The sequence below is a fragment of the Halichoerus grypus genome, chromosome 11 (genome assembly GCF_964656455.1).
Source record: "Halichoerus grypus chromosome 11, mHalGry1.hap1.1, whole genome shotgun sequence".
Classification (NCBI taxonomy): Eukaryota; Metazoa; Chordata; class Mammalia; order Carnivora; family Phocidae; genus Halichoerus; species Halichoerus grypus.
In genome coordinates, this window is record NC_135722.1 from 39031414 (window position 1) to 39048523 (window position 17110).

Here is a 17110-nt window from a genome sequence, read left to right on the forward strand (position 1 = left end):
GTGGATACTGTGGTTTTCCCAGCTTGATGTTTCCCTTGCTAACCAATTCATAAGAATCACCTGGCACGCTTGCTAAACATACAGAGTTCTAGGTCTCTGCTCTGGTAATTCTAATCTGGTGAGGTCCAGTGTCCCATAGGAGATTCTTATGATCAGGTGAAGCTGGGAATCTTTGCTGTAGTTAATCAGCTCTCTGCTTCTTCACCTATGCCCAATAGAAAATTGCCGGTTTCGAAGAAGTGCCATATCAATGTTAACACAATATATTTGACATTAAAAGTTGCACTAATTCACATTTTCCTTTGAGGACTCAGAAAACTCTTTGTAATCTCCAGATGCTCTAGGGTCCTCATTTTGACCATCCCAGGACTATAGAGGTGCAGAAAGGCCGGGTGATAGGGCATTTTATTTACTAGAAGGCCAAGGAGGCCCATGCCAACAGTATAATACTTGGCTCTCTTGCGGAAGATCATTTTGTTTGGAATGTTATTCTAGGAAATTGGTCTTCATTGCATCCAGATGGATTCTATGTTTCCACAGGGTTTTAAGAAAAATGAAAAGAAAATGTTGTACTTGATTCTTGTCAGGCCAGAGCTTGTTTGCCTACATCAAGGCCAGCTGGTCAACCACTTGCTTGGAGCACACCCCATCACTACACCAGCAATCCCAGTACCTGCTGGTTTCCCTCACCTGGCCAGGGTCTTCTGCTCCTCTCTGGTTTCCCAGCCACTGGCTTCTTTACATGGGCTTTCCCATTTAGCCTCTGGTGGTATATTCCATATTTTGTTGGAACTCTGGCTGAGGTTAGAAAAGGGGGAACATTCAGAGTTGTAGATACAGTTGGAAATTCACCAACCCCTTGCCTGCTCTGGGAGGTCCTGTCTGCCTGCCTTGATGGAGGTGGTGTAATGGGGCAGTGAGGTATAGCAAGGGTGAGGTTGTCTGTTAAATGCATCATATTTTAGCCATCAGGAAAGACAGTTCTGAAACCAAAGAAAATTGAGTCTTTTTTTTTTTTTTTTAAGTTCTACTGATGCTAATCTGAGTTGCTTCTTAGGCCAGTTAATAGTCCTCAGAATAATTTTCTGTTGCTAATGGGAAAAGTGTTTCAGTTTGATGGAATGAGCACTATACCAGGAGTCATAAGAGCTGGGGACTCAGGTCAGCTCTCCCTCTGATTTCTTCTGTGATCTTGGCCCAGTAATCACCTCTCTGGATGTCAGTTTTATCTTTAAAATGAGAAGATTGGGCTCAGCAATCTCAGGATCAGCTTGCTGTTCTGTGATCTTGTGATGATCTGTTCCTAGGAACATGTGCCATTCACCCGTTCAATCAATATCTATTGAACATCTAGTGTATTTCAGGTACTTCCCTGGGCGCTGGGGCAGGGGGGATATATCCATAGATAAGGCACACTGATCCATTCACTCACTCATGCTTTCATTCATTCATACAACAAGCATTTATTTTTGTGCCAAGCACTATGCAAAAAGCTGTGAGAGATACGAAGGTGAATTAGACACAGGTTTAGTTGTTAGGCAATGTCTTAAAGGGGTTCCTGACAACTCTCTTTGAAAGAGGACCCCTCCTTTTATTCTCCATCCCCTTCCCCTACTTTTAGAAGTGCTTACCACCTGACCTTACTGTGTATTAATTGTTTGGTATCTGTCTCCTTATCAGAGTGTAAGCTCCATGAGAGCTGGGGCTTTGGGTTGATCGCTACTATATTCCAGTACCTAGAACAGTGCCTGACAAACACTCAACAATCTTTAAACAGTAAAATATCCATATAAGAAGCTAGAAGTTATGTGTCATAAAACATGTTTAGATCAAGTGCTGTGAGAGCTCAGTGGAAAGAGATCACTTCTAACTTAGGATAATGGTTTTTAAATCTGGTTGCATATTAGAAACACCTTGGGAACTTAAAAAAAATCAGTTGCCTGATGTCCTATTCCATACTGATTAAATCAGAATCTCTGGGTGATGAGTGGGCATCAGTATTTTAAAAGAGCTCCCCAGGTAATGATAATGGGCTGTTAAAATAATGTGAACCAGAATAATCAAGGAAGGCTTCATGGAGGAGGTGGGATTTGAGCTGGCTTCAAAATCAGGTAGCATCTGGCTAAGAAGGAAGCCTTCCAGATGGAGCACACAGCATAAACAAAGTACAGAGGCAGGAATCACAGGCTGAGCCCAGGGATAAGAGGTAGTTCATTTCGGCTAGAGCCATTAAAGCAAAGTTATAAAGGTTGAACTGGGGTCAGTTTGAGAAGGTGTTTGGATGCTAGGCTAGGGGATTTGGGCTTCATTTGTTTTTGCAGTCAGTGAGAATTGTGAATGATTTTTAAACAGAAGCGATGTAATCAGAGCTCTCCCTGGCTGCTCTGGAGGGTGGCTTGGAAGCAGCCAGGGAGACCAGTTTAGGAGGCCATGTAGCATGGGCTCAGCTTTGGGCTGCATCCTTGTCATTGGAGGGGAGGGCTGAGGTGGAGCCGGGTTGCGAGGCCTGCCCATCCTCCAGCCCTGGTTCTCCTTGGAGAGCTTTCGGTGGAGTCACTGATGTTGCAGGGATCGGTGCCTTCGGATCAAGCCAGGGCATCAGGCCGCACGGGATCCCTAGCCCAATTTGTTCCTCTCCATGACTGATGAACCGGTAGTACAGCCAGGCCTCTTTCCTGAAATGAGAGGCCATTTCATCCAGAGAAGCATTTCTACAGGTGAAATTCGGTACCATGCCAACCTACCTTTGAGACAGAGGTTTCTGTTGTTTTAATGTAGCAATGTGTGTCTTTGCTTCATCTCTGGCTAATTCCAGCACCATAGACACTATGGGGTAGGGCTGGGAGGGGTCAGCTCTACCACAATCTGGAGCTGCTAATTTCTTAATTTCTGGGTGTACTGAGGACATCCTGCCTGAATTCAGCATGCTAGACAACTTTGAACAGGGGCTGGGGGCCATGGGCCATGGGCCAGAGGGTGTATTTCCAGTAGCCTCATAGAAGAATGCTCTTCTCCAAAGAGCTGAAGCTTTGGGGGGCACAGGACATCTGCAGAGACAAGGGCACCATATGTGCGTGGGGCTGGGGGAAAGCGGGGTTGGTGGAGGGAGGGTGGTGATTGGGTCCAGTTTGCTGACACAGGCACATGCAGAGGACTGCCTGCCCTTGGCCAGATGCTGCTGGTAGCTGGTGCATCCCCAGGGTCATACTACCCAAAAGGACAGGTCAGCAGGAGTTGCTAGGGTAGATACTTTTCCTTCCCTCTGTCTGTTTTGCCAGGACTGACCTTATTCACAGTCAGTTTCGGAATGTCAGTCCCCCAGCCATGCACAGACTTGAACAGTTTGCAAGGAGCTTTCACACTCTGTCTCATTGGAATCTCACAAAAACCTCGTGAACTAATTAGGACAGGAGTTGTTGATCCATTTTACTGATGAGAAAACTGGAGCTAGGGTAGGGTTAGGTAGCTTATTCTAAAGTCAAATATAAAGCACAAGGGCTGGGACTTGTTCACGCAGGAGCCAAGAGGTGACTTGTCAGGGCTGTTTAGGTGGAATTTATGCACGTTGGAGTAGAATAACAGTTTAGCTTCTTCATTAACTAGGTGGTGACTTTGGCAAGTCCTTTCTTGTGTGTCTCACTTTTTCAGCTATAAAATGAGAATAGTTATACTTAATAGGATTATTTGAGGGTTAAATGATCATTTATTAAGGAAAGTGTCCAGTACAATGCCTAGCATAAATTAGATGTTCAATTAGTTCAGTTAGTTCCTTTAAAAAAAAACAACTTTTTTCTTGAAATAATTACAGACTTACAGGAAGCTATAAAAAATAGTACAGGGAATCCTGGATATCCTCACCCAGCTTCCTCCAGTGGTAGAATCTTAAGTAGGTATAGTACAGCATCAAAAACTAGGAAATCAAGGTGCCTGGGTGGCTCAGTCGGTTGAGCGGCCGACTCTTGATTTCGGCTTGGGTCATGATCTCAGGGTTGTGAGATCAAGCCCTGTGTCGGGTTCTATGCTCAGCTCCGAGTCGCTTGAGATTCTTTCTCTCCCTCTGCCCCACCCTCTGCTTGTGTGTGCACGCAAACGTGCACACGCACTCTCTCTCTCTCAATAAATAAATTAAAAAACTAGGAAATCGACATGGGTACAATAACTGTTGTTAACTATACTACACACTTTATTCAGATTCCGTTTATCTTTTCAGATAAAAATTATATTACTTCCGAGTTTTTCTTTTCTAGCTCCAAAATGCTATATGCAGTGTCTTCCTTGTCCTTGACTTTTCTGTGGCATCTGACTTTCTAGAAACTTTCTCCTCCTGCTCTTCCCCGCCGGGGTTTTTCCTTAGGCGGAATCTTGCTTCCATTTTTCCTCAAAGATTCTGAAGTCAGTATTCCCACCTCAAAGTGCCAAGCCTCTCTCCAATTCCCTGTTTTCTGCCTGTTAACGAATGTAAGCTCTAATTCATCATATCCAAAATAAAACTTGTCATTATTTAAACCGCAAACCAATGCCCTCCTGCCTCTCTGCTGGACTTCTCTGTTTCTACTGATGAGTTATCATTACAACTGCCCAGAGCTGTATGAGGAAACTTTGGGTGATGGATACGCTCCCCCTGTCTTGATTGTAGTGAGGGTTTTGCTGGCTTTATACATACGTCAAAACTTATCAGATTGTACATGTTAAATACGTATATATCAATTATAACTCAATAAAATGTTTTTCAAAGGTTTAAAAAAAAAAGAGTGGCCCAGAGCCAGACAGCCTAGGTCTGAGTCCTGGCTCTGCCACTCGGACAAGTCACTCAACATCTCTGTGCCTCATTTTCCTCACCTGTAAAAGGAGGATAATAACAGTAACTTACTATATAGGAATTTGGGGAGGATTAAGTGAGTTAATTCAGGTAAAGTGCTTGGAACCTTACCTGCTGCAGGTGAAGCCCTCCAAGTGTTTGTTGTTGTTGTGGGTTACTCATCTCAGGCTCACGGCGCCTGGCACAGAGTAGGTGTGCGATAATTTTGTGAATGAATCCTGCCGTGATCTTGAAGCACTGTTTTTCTTCCCCAGCTTTCATCCAAATATTTCTACTTTTTTAAGATCCAGCTCCAGTTCTGCACTTTTTCTCCCCTCTCCCTGAGTCCACGAGGCCCTGCTGGCCTCCCTCCTCTCTCCATCTACCTCGGATGTCTTCTGAGGGCATGTGTCCTTTCTCATTGTTTTTTCTGTTTCCCCTTTGCCTATGCTGGGCAGTAGGTGCTTTATAAATGTGGAATGAATGAATGAATGGTATATGATTTGCAAGGTATTAGGAAGGCTTCATGCAATGAGACAAATTCCCATCAGTTTATTAGTAAAACAAACAAAAAACTTATAAAATTTATCCCTGAAGGGAAAATTTCCAAGTGTGCGCAGGTGGCAAGTGGTCCTACTTCTGACCCTCTGATCTCACCCTCCCTTTTGGGTCTTGGGGGAGCTGTAGACCTCCTTTAACACCCTGGTCCAAGCTTAGACACAGACCTTCCTCTGAGTCCCCTGAGAACAGCTGAGGCAGGCTGCTGGCACTGTTGTAAAGACTTGTCTGAACCACAGTGAGGGAGCCAAAGGAGACTCAGCAAAGGGGAGGAGAAGCTGAAGCGGACTGGCTCATTCAGGCCAAGACACTGTATCTCTTGGTCCAGGGCTTGGGTACAGTGCCCTTGACTCTGACCTGATCCTCTGTTTTCTAGCTGCAACCTCTTGCTTATGTGGAGGGTCCAATCTGAACGCTAATTTGTTAGAAGCTCCTTCTTGGACACCTTGACATTTTTGTGTCATAGGCCAGAGAACCTGGTTTCTATTTTTCCAATTTGAGGGACACACTCAGGATGATCACTATTTGGATGACACTCTTGACACTCCATTTCTTACAGATGTAGTTCTGGCTTATCTTCTGTACAAATCTAGTAATATAATGATACCTTAGCCATTTCATCAGTAAGACATCCATACTATGCCATTTACACAAAATAACAGATTATTCTGTGTCATCCCTGCTGGGCCCCGATCTAGCTTACAAGTTGATCATTACTTGTGCCATTCCTTTGGATTAAGCATTGCCTTTTCCAGCAGCATCTCCCTCTGGGAATGGTAACATATCAGGTCCCTCATATCTTGGAATATGTTCATTTATCAACGTGCATTTGTCCCCTTCACAAGAAATCTGGAACAACTTATAAGCACTAGATGCCTTGAGACAGAAGAGGCACAGCTTCTGGTCAACACTCATAATAATGGCTTCCGTTACATTATTCTTTTCATTTACAAAGTATAGCATCCCTCATGTGTTTCTTTAAACAGTTCTGTGAAATGGGTGCTGTGTTCCAGTTTTTACCAACGAAGAATCTAAGGTTCCTAGAGAAAAGGCTTGGCTTTTCCAAGGTCATGGAGCTGGTAAGTGCTGGAGCACCTGGTGGAATGAATGGTATATGTTCCAAAGCCTGTTCTCTTTCCATTGTACCTCCTGGCCTCTCCTACCAGTATCTTCTCTTTGATCTGCCTAGGCTTGTTCTGGCTTTAACCCCAGGTTTTTTCTGTGATTCCAGGCTAAACTATTTATTACTTTCTCTGCTGCTTCTATACCTTTTTAGTCTTGGGAGAGTTCCATAGATTCCAGCAGGAAGTTTATTCCTCTCAGACCCTGAGATTCTTTTGTGACTTCCCATGCTGACTATGGAACTCCATCTATCTCCCCTAGCTAGAGCTCCCACTGGTCTCTGCCTTTATTTTTCCCACCGTCAGGTTTATCTTTGGTCTGAACCTTAGACCCTGCTTTGTCACTTGTCTTTTTTCTCTTGATCTGTCCCATAGTTCTTATGGTTCTTCCTGTGAGTCTTACTTCTTTGATATACTAAGGCTCCCCCTCCTTTGAGGTAGGTTTAGTTTCCCACATTTATTTATTTACTCATTCATTTATTCATCAGCTACTTTTGGAGTGCCTGTGTCAGGCACTGTATTTAGGTACAGGCAGGGGGTAGGGGGGAGGGGTGTGTTTCCAAGATGTTAAAGCATGGTTGAGGAGACTAAAGAATCGGGAGCCCTTTACAATCCACTATGGTAATGGTTATGAGGGCATAAACAAAAGATGTTTGTGGGAACATAGGAGGGACACGTCACCCAGATTTGGGGGTGTCAGAGAAGTCTTCTTGGAAGAGATCATGTCTGAACTGAGTCCTAAGGGATAAGTTCAAGTTGACTTAGAGTGAGTGGTGGTGGTGGTGATCTATAGGGAGGAGGGCAGAGTGCCAGGCAGAATGAGCCATATGAAGCTGTGTGTTTAGGGGCCTGCAAGCGTTTTAGCCTCACTGGAACAGAGATTGTAGGGATGGTGAGGATGAGGCAGGAGAAGTAATCTGGAACCAGACTGTGCAGGGCTCTTAGTTTGTTCTGAAGGTGATGAGGGGTCATGGAAAGATCTAAAGTAGAGGTGAGACTTGTTTAGAATAGTGTTTTAGAAAGATCACTATGATGCCAGGGAGAAGGATGGGTTAGAGAGAGACATAGACAAGAAGTGAGTCCAAAAAAAAAAAAAAGTCAGAAGTGATTGAGGCCTGAGTTGAGAACTTGAGCGAAGGTATGGCAGTGATAAAGGAGAGAAGTAAATGGTTGCAGAATATAAGGAAGGTAGGATTTCTAGGGCTGATGGCTGATCAACTTAACCCCTACAGTTAAGAGGATGCATGCTGTTTTGCCTCACCCTTACATTTGTCTACCTTGCCTTCTCCTACATGCAGTCCCTTTCTACTGTGAGAAGAGAAATCTGATGTTTGATTCCTGGTTTGGCTGTGTTTACCCATCCCTCTTCTCATACCCCATTCTCCCTGCAAGGTCCTTCTCCTTTTGGCTAACCCTCCCCTTATCATTTCTTGATCAATGGCCAAGGCATTCTTTCAGTTTGCATTTGGAAACCTGAGTGGCACCACAGGTCAACCAAGAGGTGTCACTCAAGTGTCCACCTAGGGAACCCTCGCTCCCCCTCTGCCTGGGTGGTGCCATCCTCTTTTCAGAGTGGTTCCTGGGGAGGAGTGAGATAAAAGGTGACCTTATTTGTTGAGTTACCTCTAAAGGAGGAAGGAGGCAAGTATCTCTCTTGCATTTTTAGGACAGAAAATCTTTAAATACAGTGGGAAAGAACATGTAACTAATTCCCATCAAGAGAAAAGGGAGCCTGGTGTGGGTATATTGAAATGCTCCAGGTTGGTGACATTTGGAACTGTCCTCTCCATGGTCACGCTGACCAATTTAGTCTTTTATGGAATAGAATAGAGCACTGGCATCGGAAGGAACCTTAGAGTTCATCCAGTTCATCCTCATTTTGCAGATGAGGACTTTGAAGTCTCTGGGGGTGGTATGGTTTGCCAAGGTCACAATTAGCTAGTGGCAGAACTGGGACCAAATCGAGGCCTTCTAGTTCAGCTCTTGTTTCACCAGTCCCATGAAAGTACATTTTTTTTGGTTATAAGTTTGACAGTTTGACAGTCTGGAGAATAAAGAACAGGCTGTTTTAATGACAGTATAGTTTGATAGTCCCCCTTTTCCCAGGAGAATGGAAGTAGCTTGTCCAAGGTCACAGCGTGAGTGAGGGATAGAAGGGCCACCAGACTTGATGCCTCCTGCTCTTGCCAGCATTGTCCAAGGTCTCCCCCAGGACCCAAGGCTTGGACAGCTGGGCTCCAGTGACGCCGAGCAGCATCAGTCTTCAAATGCATCACCACCACAGCCAATGTCTTAAGTTCTGAAAGACACAATTTCTTTCCTTTTTCCTTTTCCCCTGAGTGGTTTTTTTTTTTTTTCTTATTTGATAAAAGTGTATGGCTGTGGAAATTACGTCAGTTTAATTAGGCTGCTTGACACAGTACTTTTCCACTGAATTTACTAGGAACTGTGAGTTTGTTGTAGCAAACTGCACTGCAGGCTGCAGTATCTGATTGGCATGCCAGGAGCATCACCAGCGAACAGCTCAATAGAGATTGGGGAGAAAACTGGGTCAGGAAACGGCCTCCTGTACCTGCAGCGGCTGCTGAAGGCCGCGCAGAGGCGGCAGGTGGCCACGGCATGGCACTGTCACCCAGAGCCTGAGCCCCCGAGCGCCCCGCCCCCCCAGCCCTGCACTGCAGCCCCCCCTCACCCCCTTTGCAGGTGATTGTTCCTGTGGCCATTTTGCCTTCTATTTCTCTCCAGACCACAAAGCTTTTATACCTGCAAAGCTCAGGAATGGCGTTTTTCTCAATTAAAAAGCCAAAGATTGGTTCAGATGGAATCTTTAGCCATTGGTATTCCAAATCATGAAGCGAGTCTCTTGGCTCTCCAGAGCTGGGTTTTTCAGAGAGCTGGAACTGGGTTTGAGAGTTCTACACAGTGAAGAGGAAAGAGTTGCGTTTCCATTTGTTTCTCTCCAGTCCCCCTCCCCTCCACTGCCACCCAATTATATGGCATTAATCTCTGAAAGGCTCAGTGCTGAGCACCAAGACAAATCAGGAGCTCCTAGAGGGAGGAGTGAATGATTTGTCAGAAGGGTCAGGGGGAGCTTCTTAAAGACAATGGCATTTGAGCTAGGCTTTGAGCAATGAATTGGGTCAAGATAGGAATAAATGAGGGGAAGATGCTGGTGGCCTACCCACACTGGTCTCAGGACTGTCCTGTGGAGGCTGGAGACCTCTGCAGTCATCTGGGGCTGGAATCTATCTCCTCACATTAGAGCTGACTGGGCCCTAAGGACCTGTTCATCTAAGCTCCTTGTTTTATAGATGGACAAATGAAGGCACAGAGAGGAGGAGACTGAAACGGAGGCCAGCCCAATGCTATTCTAACCACACTGTGCCCAGTTATGCACTTGTCCTCATTTCAGATGGGGCTCTCAGAACATCCACGTCCTCCTTCGAGATTCCACTCCTGTCATCTGCTTTCCGAACTCCTCTCATGTGAGCTCAGAGATGCCCAATGGTCTCTACCTATCAATTACCATTAAGGAGAGAACCTGGGTCCTGCTGGCATCAGATTCCTAGGTCACTCAGATCCCTGCTAGACAGTCATATCCTTTCCTTCCTAGGACAAGCCAGATCAGGCCAGAACTGGTTTTTCAGTGGGGCTGTTGCCTCCCCAAGAATATTTGGTAGGAATGGGTCTTGCCTCAGAGCGAGGGCTCAAATTCTCACAGACAGAAAAGCTGAGTGTAGCAGAAATCCAGGCCATTGTACTTTTATGTTATTTTGTGAGAAAATTGGGCTTATTTTGACTGAAAATTGTTTTCAACGAAGTATACTTAAATTTACTGAAATTTGCTTTAAAGACAACTTTTGTTAGACCATTTAAATTCTGTACAGCATCTCTTTCCTTTTTGAGGAGAAATCAGAGGGTGGGAATAAAACAGTCTCCCTAGTAATTTTCCCTGAATCTTTTGGATGGTCTCAATTCAGTATGAGGAATTCTGTCTTCAGACCAAGTACTGACGTTACAAGTGAAATGCAGAAATGTATACCCATTTTCTGATAGACATACCAAAGTTTGCTTATCAAGTGAACCATTTGCACAGGATCTTTCAAAGCCAACTTCAGAGCCAACATGCTCTGGAAGACAGTTGACAATTCAAATGTCAAGTAGTCTGTGGCTTGAGCTAAGTGGAGTGAGCAGAAGAACATGCTCAGCAGACACAAGGCATTCTGGCTGTGAAATCAAACTTTGATGGCCGTGGAAGTCAGGTGGCCAGATCAGATCCAGACCTCTTCAAAGCAGAGGTTCCCTTTTATTTTATTTCACTTTATTTTACTTATTTTATTTTGGGTCAGAGCCTGTGGTTTTAAATGCCTTTAAATAATTTCCCTGGTCTTGGAAGCTATATTCATTTGTAAATTAGTAGGCCTTGCATCTAGTTGGCATTTGCAGAAAGAAAGAAAGAAATGGGTGAGGGGAAGGGAGGGAAGGAAAGATGAAATGCTTCTTGATGCTTAGGCAGGTTTCTACCCAGAGGCTGGCACATTCATAGAAATTTCCATATATTCTCATTTTGGGGTCATACTAGGACTTGTCATCAGAATGAGCATCATCTGAACATTTCATAGAAGTGGTTGGAATAGACAGAGAAAAGCTGGAGAGTATAATTTGAAGTTTGTCACATCTCCTCTCTTCCTTGCAGGGTTACATAAAGGGAGGCGAAAGGCAGGGCTGCAGGCACAGTGGATGCCCAGCCGTCATGGAGGCTCTCTGCATAGTCTTTTCCTGAACTTGTGCACCCCTGCCCATAGCCTCCTTGGTATAGGATGCTTAAGAGCGGTCCTTAGTCTTCAAGCATTCATGTTGGCTGTTGCCAAGGGCAGCTTGGAGAACCCAGGCTCCTTTCCCTGAGGACCACCCCCTTCCCTGCTCCGCTGGTTCAGGCTGTGGCCTAGGCTCCCATTTCCAGCACTGGAAATGCTTTTCTGTTTCTTGGAGCCCTCATTGGCCCTCCCTAAGGAAGAAGGTATATGAGAAACAAAACCAGTAAAGGGTCTAAAGCAGTGGACTTCTTACATTTTCTCCTCTTCCCCGCTTTGCTACTCTCAGCCCCTGAACACTTCCCTGAATATACTTTCCTGACCCTAGACATCTGCTCCCCTGTTCTGGCCACAGAGCAGATGTGGGCTGACAGTTCTGGTGCTTTGTGGTCATTCCTTCAAAGGCCGTAAGGCTGAGGTGAAGGAGGGATTGTAGCGCTCACTGCTGATGACTGTTGTCTGGTCCTTTAACACTGTCCGCAAGACCTAGAGACTCCCCTTTCCTTCTCTCTGTGTGGCTGTCCTCTTACTTACTTTGGTGACTTCCTGGTTCTGATGCTGGTTAGGAAGCTCAGGCAGCTTCCGTGTGCCTCTTCCTTCCTTTCATATCCATCCATCCAGTTATCAAATCCTAGGATTCCACCTCTGCAATTTCCCACATATCCATCCCCATCTACTCCCTTCTGTTGTCACCTGAACTACTGCAGATAAGTTTCTCTTCCCAAAGCTCTGCTCTGGAAATGTCTGCCCTGGTTGTAGCTTTCACTGCTTGCCACCCAGGCCCCATCATCAGTTACTTGTTTGCATCTCAGGCTCTTCTATTAATGTTCATTAAACGTTTCTATGATCCATCCAGAGCAACCTTGTCAGAACAGAGAGCGAAAAAGCAAATATCTATCTTCTCTCTTGTCATTTCTCTCAGATGAATGAATTAAATATTTTTATTGCTTTGAAGATTAATTATCTTCTGTCCCTGGGCCAGCTTTAATATTCTAGCTGTATCTTCTTGTGACAGGGACCTGGCAGTTGGAATCTCTGCCCCTGTGCTTTTGCCAGGTTTCTCCCCATCTCCACGCCACAGAGGCTTCTGCAGTGAGTCACTGTCCAGGGGTTCTGAGAGATTGGAGTCTGACCGGCAGGATTTAGCCTCAGTACTGAATTGAAGATCTCAGAACTGTGAGACCTCCTGAAATCTTCTGGTTCTTTCTGGCATGTGAGATACTGTTATTGCCCTTAAAAAATAAAACACCCAAGACCCAGAGAGTTTAAGTGGCTAACCCTAGGTTACCCGGCTCATAAATTTTTGGATACTAATGCCAGCTAGATTTTAGGCTGGAAATGCACTTTATTTTGTCCACAGAAGCCTTTATTTGGAGAAGACACCAGTTCTCTGAATTTCTCTTTGCACATAAAACAACTTGGGACCTGTTTTTTTCAGTACTATGGCTTGTCAGTGTAAGGAAGGGCAGCCTAGAAGAAGTGACCTCCTCCCAGGCAGGTGATGGCTGATGGGTAGGCAGACACACCTGTGTGTCTTTCTCCTCAGAGAGCTCCTAGAGTCAGTGTATGGGACACTTGGTCCTACATGATTCTTGTTCAGTGAATCCTGGTAGGCCCTCATGTACAAAAGGAGGTTTTGGTTTGTTTCTAAAGTGGTTTCTCAGTCCCTCAGGACCACCATGCACTAACTCCTCATCTCTGCCTGCCTTCCACCTCAAACTAAAAAAATTAACTTGTGTTCTTCCTGCATGTGCTGCTTCCCACATGTCCTCCCCACCTCCCAGCGATTCTTCAGTTCTCCAGGTGTTCTTCTGTCCTCCTAATTATCGAGACTTGGAGCCCTCTGAGACTCAGCTTGATGAGAGTTCTCCAGTCATGCAGTCAGTCAGCACTCACCAGCCCTGTCATTTTTTTCATTTGGGCCTGCCTTACAAATCCAGCCATTCCTGTCTGCTCGCTTGTGGCTGCCACCAGCCACAGCCAGGCGGTGGTGCCCTCTTCCTTCGACCACTGTAGTGGCCTCTTAGTGATCTCCTGGTCCTTAGTTCTTCATCCATCATGCAGACTGGTAGAGGCTAAGCACTGACCCACTTTTGAGTTTAAAACTCCCTGAAACTACCAGGCCCAAACATTCCAGCTCCTTCATAGTCTACCCTTCCAGCCCCAGTGTGAGTTGTTCAGACCAGTCGGACTGGGCTACTCACGTCTCCTACATATTTGGTGATTCTTTGCTCATTTGTTCCTTCCTTCCTTCTCTCCCTCCGTCAGTGAAAAAAATATAATAACCTTTCTTTGCAAAATATAGAGCATGCAAGCTTTTGTTTGTTCAACAAGGACTCTGCTATGTGGAAAGGAAGAAAGGGGTTTGGGATTTGGTGACTACCTGCAGTGTGCCGGTAATTTGCATATGTTACCTCCTTTAATCCCTTGATTTTCCTGTGAGTTAGGTTGAGTTGTGTTCATATTACAGATGTGGGAACAGGCCCCTGAGAAAAAAGCATGTGCTCTTCTGCGATGCTGTGGACCTGGTACTAGAGGTAGAGTGGGACGTAGGAGCTAGAAGTCTCTAGGCTGGTAGGACAGAGAGAGCAAGCACATACACAGCTGTCATGGAAGAAAATGCCATTGTCCTAAGAACCGTAGATACAGTGCTCTAGAAATTCTGAGGATGGTGACATTTCTTCCAGCTAGGAGATAGGGGAGACTTCATGGAGAAGGTAGGTCTTCACTGAGTGTGAAGGATGGGCAGTAATTCGACCAGAGGACCTGGGAGGCCAGGATAGGAAAGGGGGGACTAGTGTAGACAGAGGCACAGAGAGGGAAATGCCCTTGGTAGCACAAGAGATCATCAGTGAATGGGCCACTTTGGTCAGAACACAGAGTTCTTTTGGGGGGCAGACGCAGTAGGCTATCAGGCTGCAAAGGAGAGCTGTATTTGGTTCACAGATGGACTTAAATGTCTGGTGAAAAGACTCATGGTTTGTTCTCTAGGCACAGGGGAGCCGTCGGCAGGTTTTGAGCAGGGGAGTCGCTAGTCAAAGCTGAGATTTAGAAAGGTTACCTTGGGCACCAAGTGAATTGGAGAGAAGGGAAACAACAGAGAAAGGAAATAATTAGAAGCTATTGCAATTGTCCAGCACAGATGTTCTGAGGGTCTGAAATAGCACAGTGACAATGCGGATGAAGAAGAGCAGAACCAGGGAGGCAGAATTAGAGAAATTGATGGTTGGCAGGACTGATGAGTGAGAGGGGGATTCCTGGGTGCTTCTGAGGTGACCACGAGGATGGCGGCAGCAGCACCGAACACAAAGAGGAGGGTCGGGAGGGAGAACAGGCGGGGAATGGTAGGTGGTTTGTTCTGTTTTGTTCCGGTGCCAGTAAATTGCTTATTTCACCTCTGCTCAGTGCTCTTCATCACTACTGTCACCATTCCTGAGCCCCCCTGCCCTTCCTCTTTAGTAAGAGAACTCTCGGCTGCCTTTTATGGTCCAGATGAATGAAGCCCTCAAAGGGACCTTGTTTATCTTTGAATTTCTGATGCAGCGTCCATGCCACTCAGTATTTCCCCAGCATGTGCCCCATACACATAACTATACCTAGACTACGTGGGATGAGCACCTGGTGGTTACAACTGACATAATCCCAATGGTAGTTCATGTTTGTTGGAATGTTTATGGTGGGTAAAGCACTTGAATGGTCAGAAGCATGTTGCATTTTCCTGACAGGCCGCCCCAGGTAGGGTCACTGAACCACGTACTCAATAAGCTGAAGAGGTTATTAGGGAATAAATGGTAGATTTTACTTTACTAATAAATGCACTTTGAAGACATTAGCACATACCCGATGGGAAAGTTAGGATGATTTGTAGCTGCTCTAAAGAGGTAGACTCTGTTAGAAAGAATGGTCAAGTTTTAAAATGTATTCCAAATGATACCAATGCTAAGATTGATGTTTTCTGGTATTGAGAATAAAGACGCTTAGTGTTGTACTTGGCACATAGCATACAATAAATGTTGAATTATATTATTACTGATGGAAAATTTGAAATTGTAAAAGGGAAAAAAGCCATTGTTTAGGACCGTTTTTGATTAATATGGAAATAAATGCAGTGCTTTTAAAGTGCCCTGTAGAGGTCTAAAATTGTTGCTAGTTGATGAATATAAAAATGTGTGTTTGCTCATAAAGTTATCATAGCTGACACATTCAGAGAGACTCAAGTTCAGAAAATTTTGGAAGAGTTTGGTTTTCTCTTCTAATTTTTTTTTTCTTTAATGGAGGATAATAGAGGTCTGGGGAAAAAAGATTGCTTCCCCGCTTCAACAATTTCCCACTTCCCCTCTTGTTTCTCTGGGCCATCGGATCTTCAGACAGATAAAGGGGCAAGTGAACTAGCATAGAAATGTCTACTTTGTCCAAGGTACTAAATATAGGTAATTGAATTCAATCCTCATGATAGTCGTGTGAGGTTATTGCTTTAATTCCAGCTATGCAGATGAGGAAATTGAGGCTTCCGCAGTCTTAGTAATTTGGCCAAGTTCGCGGCATGAATAGGCGATAGGACCAGAGGTGAAGCCTGCTTTTCCCTGGGCTCCTGCAGCAGCCTCCTGACAGTCTGTGACTGAGAACCTTGCTGCAGCTCCTGGCAGAGGTGGCAGCTTATGTTTACAGCCTCACATGGGAGCTGCTGGAGCAAGCAGCTCATTCAAAGATATTTGACCTCTGTTTTGCTTGAAGGCGGGGCCGGATTCCCGAGTTCCTCCGTCGCCAATGCTGTCTGCTACTTATTCAAAATGCTTTTTGTAAGTGTTAACTTATTGGGAATATTCAACTCTCTCAGTATGGCCCCTCTATAAATGGGACACATTGTTAAAAGGAACTTGACAAGAGAAATCTGTGGCATAGCTTATTTATTTGAGAGAGAGAGAGAGAGAGAGAACAAGCAGGGGCAGAGGGAGAGGGAGAAGCAGGCTTCCTGCTGAGCAGGGAGTCTGACGCAGGACTCGATCCCAGGACCCTGGGATCACGACCTGAGCCAAAGGCAGACGCTTAACCAACTGAGCCACCCAGGCGCCCCTGTGGCATAGCTTTTTGAAAACCTGATTACTCCCTTTTGGAATGTGTGTTTTAAGGTTTCAAATTGTGCTCTCAATAGAACATCTTACCCACATTAGGGGCTAGCGGGGCCTTCTGTCTTGTTAGAGTGGCAGGGAAAGAAGTGAACGGGCCTCCTTCACTCCAGTGCTGGTGAGGGGGCAGGTGAGGCCGAGAAGTCAGATGGGAAGGAGATGGGACCAGTCCACCCGCCCACCCCGACCCCAGCCTTTGTATACTATAAATTAGATTTGTCTATCTGCTTTCTATCACTATAAATCAGATTTGTTTTTCCTAGAGTTTCATATTAATGGAATAATATAGTATGTACTTTTTTTGTGTCTGGTTTCTTTCATTCAGCGCACTGTGTTTGAGATTCATCCACGTTATGTGTATCAGTAGATGGTTCCTTTTTATTGAGTAGTGTTCCATTATATGATATGCTGCAGTTTGTTTATCCATTTACCTATGTATTAGTTTTCTCTTGCTGCATCAATTACCACAAACTTAGTGGCCTAAAATAGCATCTCTTTGTTAGCTCATAGTTCTGTAGGTCAGAAGTCTGGGTGGGCTAAGCCAGGTAGGATCTCACAAAGTCCAAATCAACACATCAGCTGAGTTGGATTCTTATCTGGAGACTCTGAGAAGAATCTGCTTGTAAATTCATTCAGCTCATTGGTTATAGGACTTAGGGTCTGTTTCCTTGCTGGTTGTTGGCCGGAGGTTGC

General features: G+C 45.1%; 1 protein-coding gene across 6 annotated transcripts in view; it reads left to right on the top strand.

Annotated features, from left to right (window-relative positions):
• SERGEF (secretion regulating guanine nucleotide exchange factor) overlaps nt 1-17110 on the top strand; it is a 216845-nt gene that overhangs the window by 104219 nt on the left and 95516 nt on the right. For 4 of the 6 annotated variants that reach the window (XR_013442405.1, XM_078058329.1, XM_078058330.1 and 1 more), the window contains one exon: nt 6343-6435. The exons of the other annotated variants lie outside the window; for them this stretch is intronic. Coding sequence is in view for 3 of the 4 variants with exons in the window: in XM_078058329.1 (XP_077914455.1) it covers nt 6343-6435 (93 nt within the window). In the remaining variant the exon portion in view is untranslated. The remainder of the gene's footprint in view (nt 1-6342; nt 6436-17110) is intronic. 6 annotated transcript variants of the gene reach the window in all.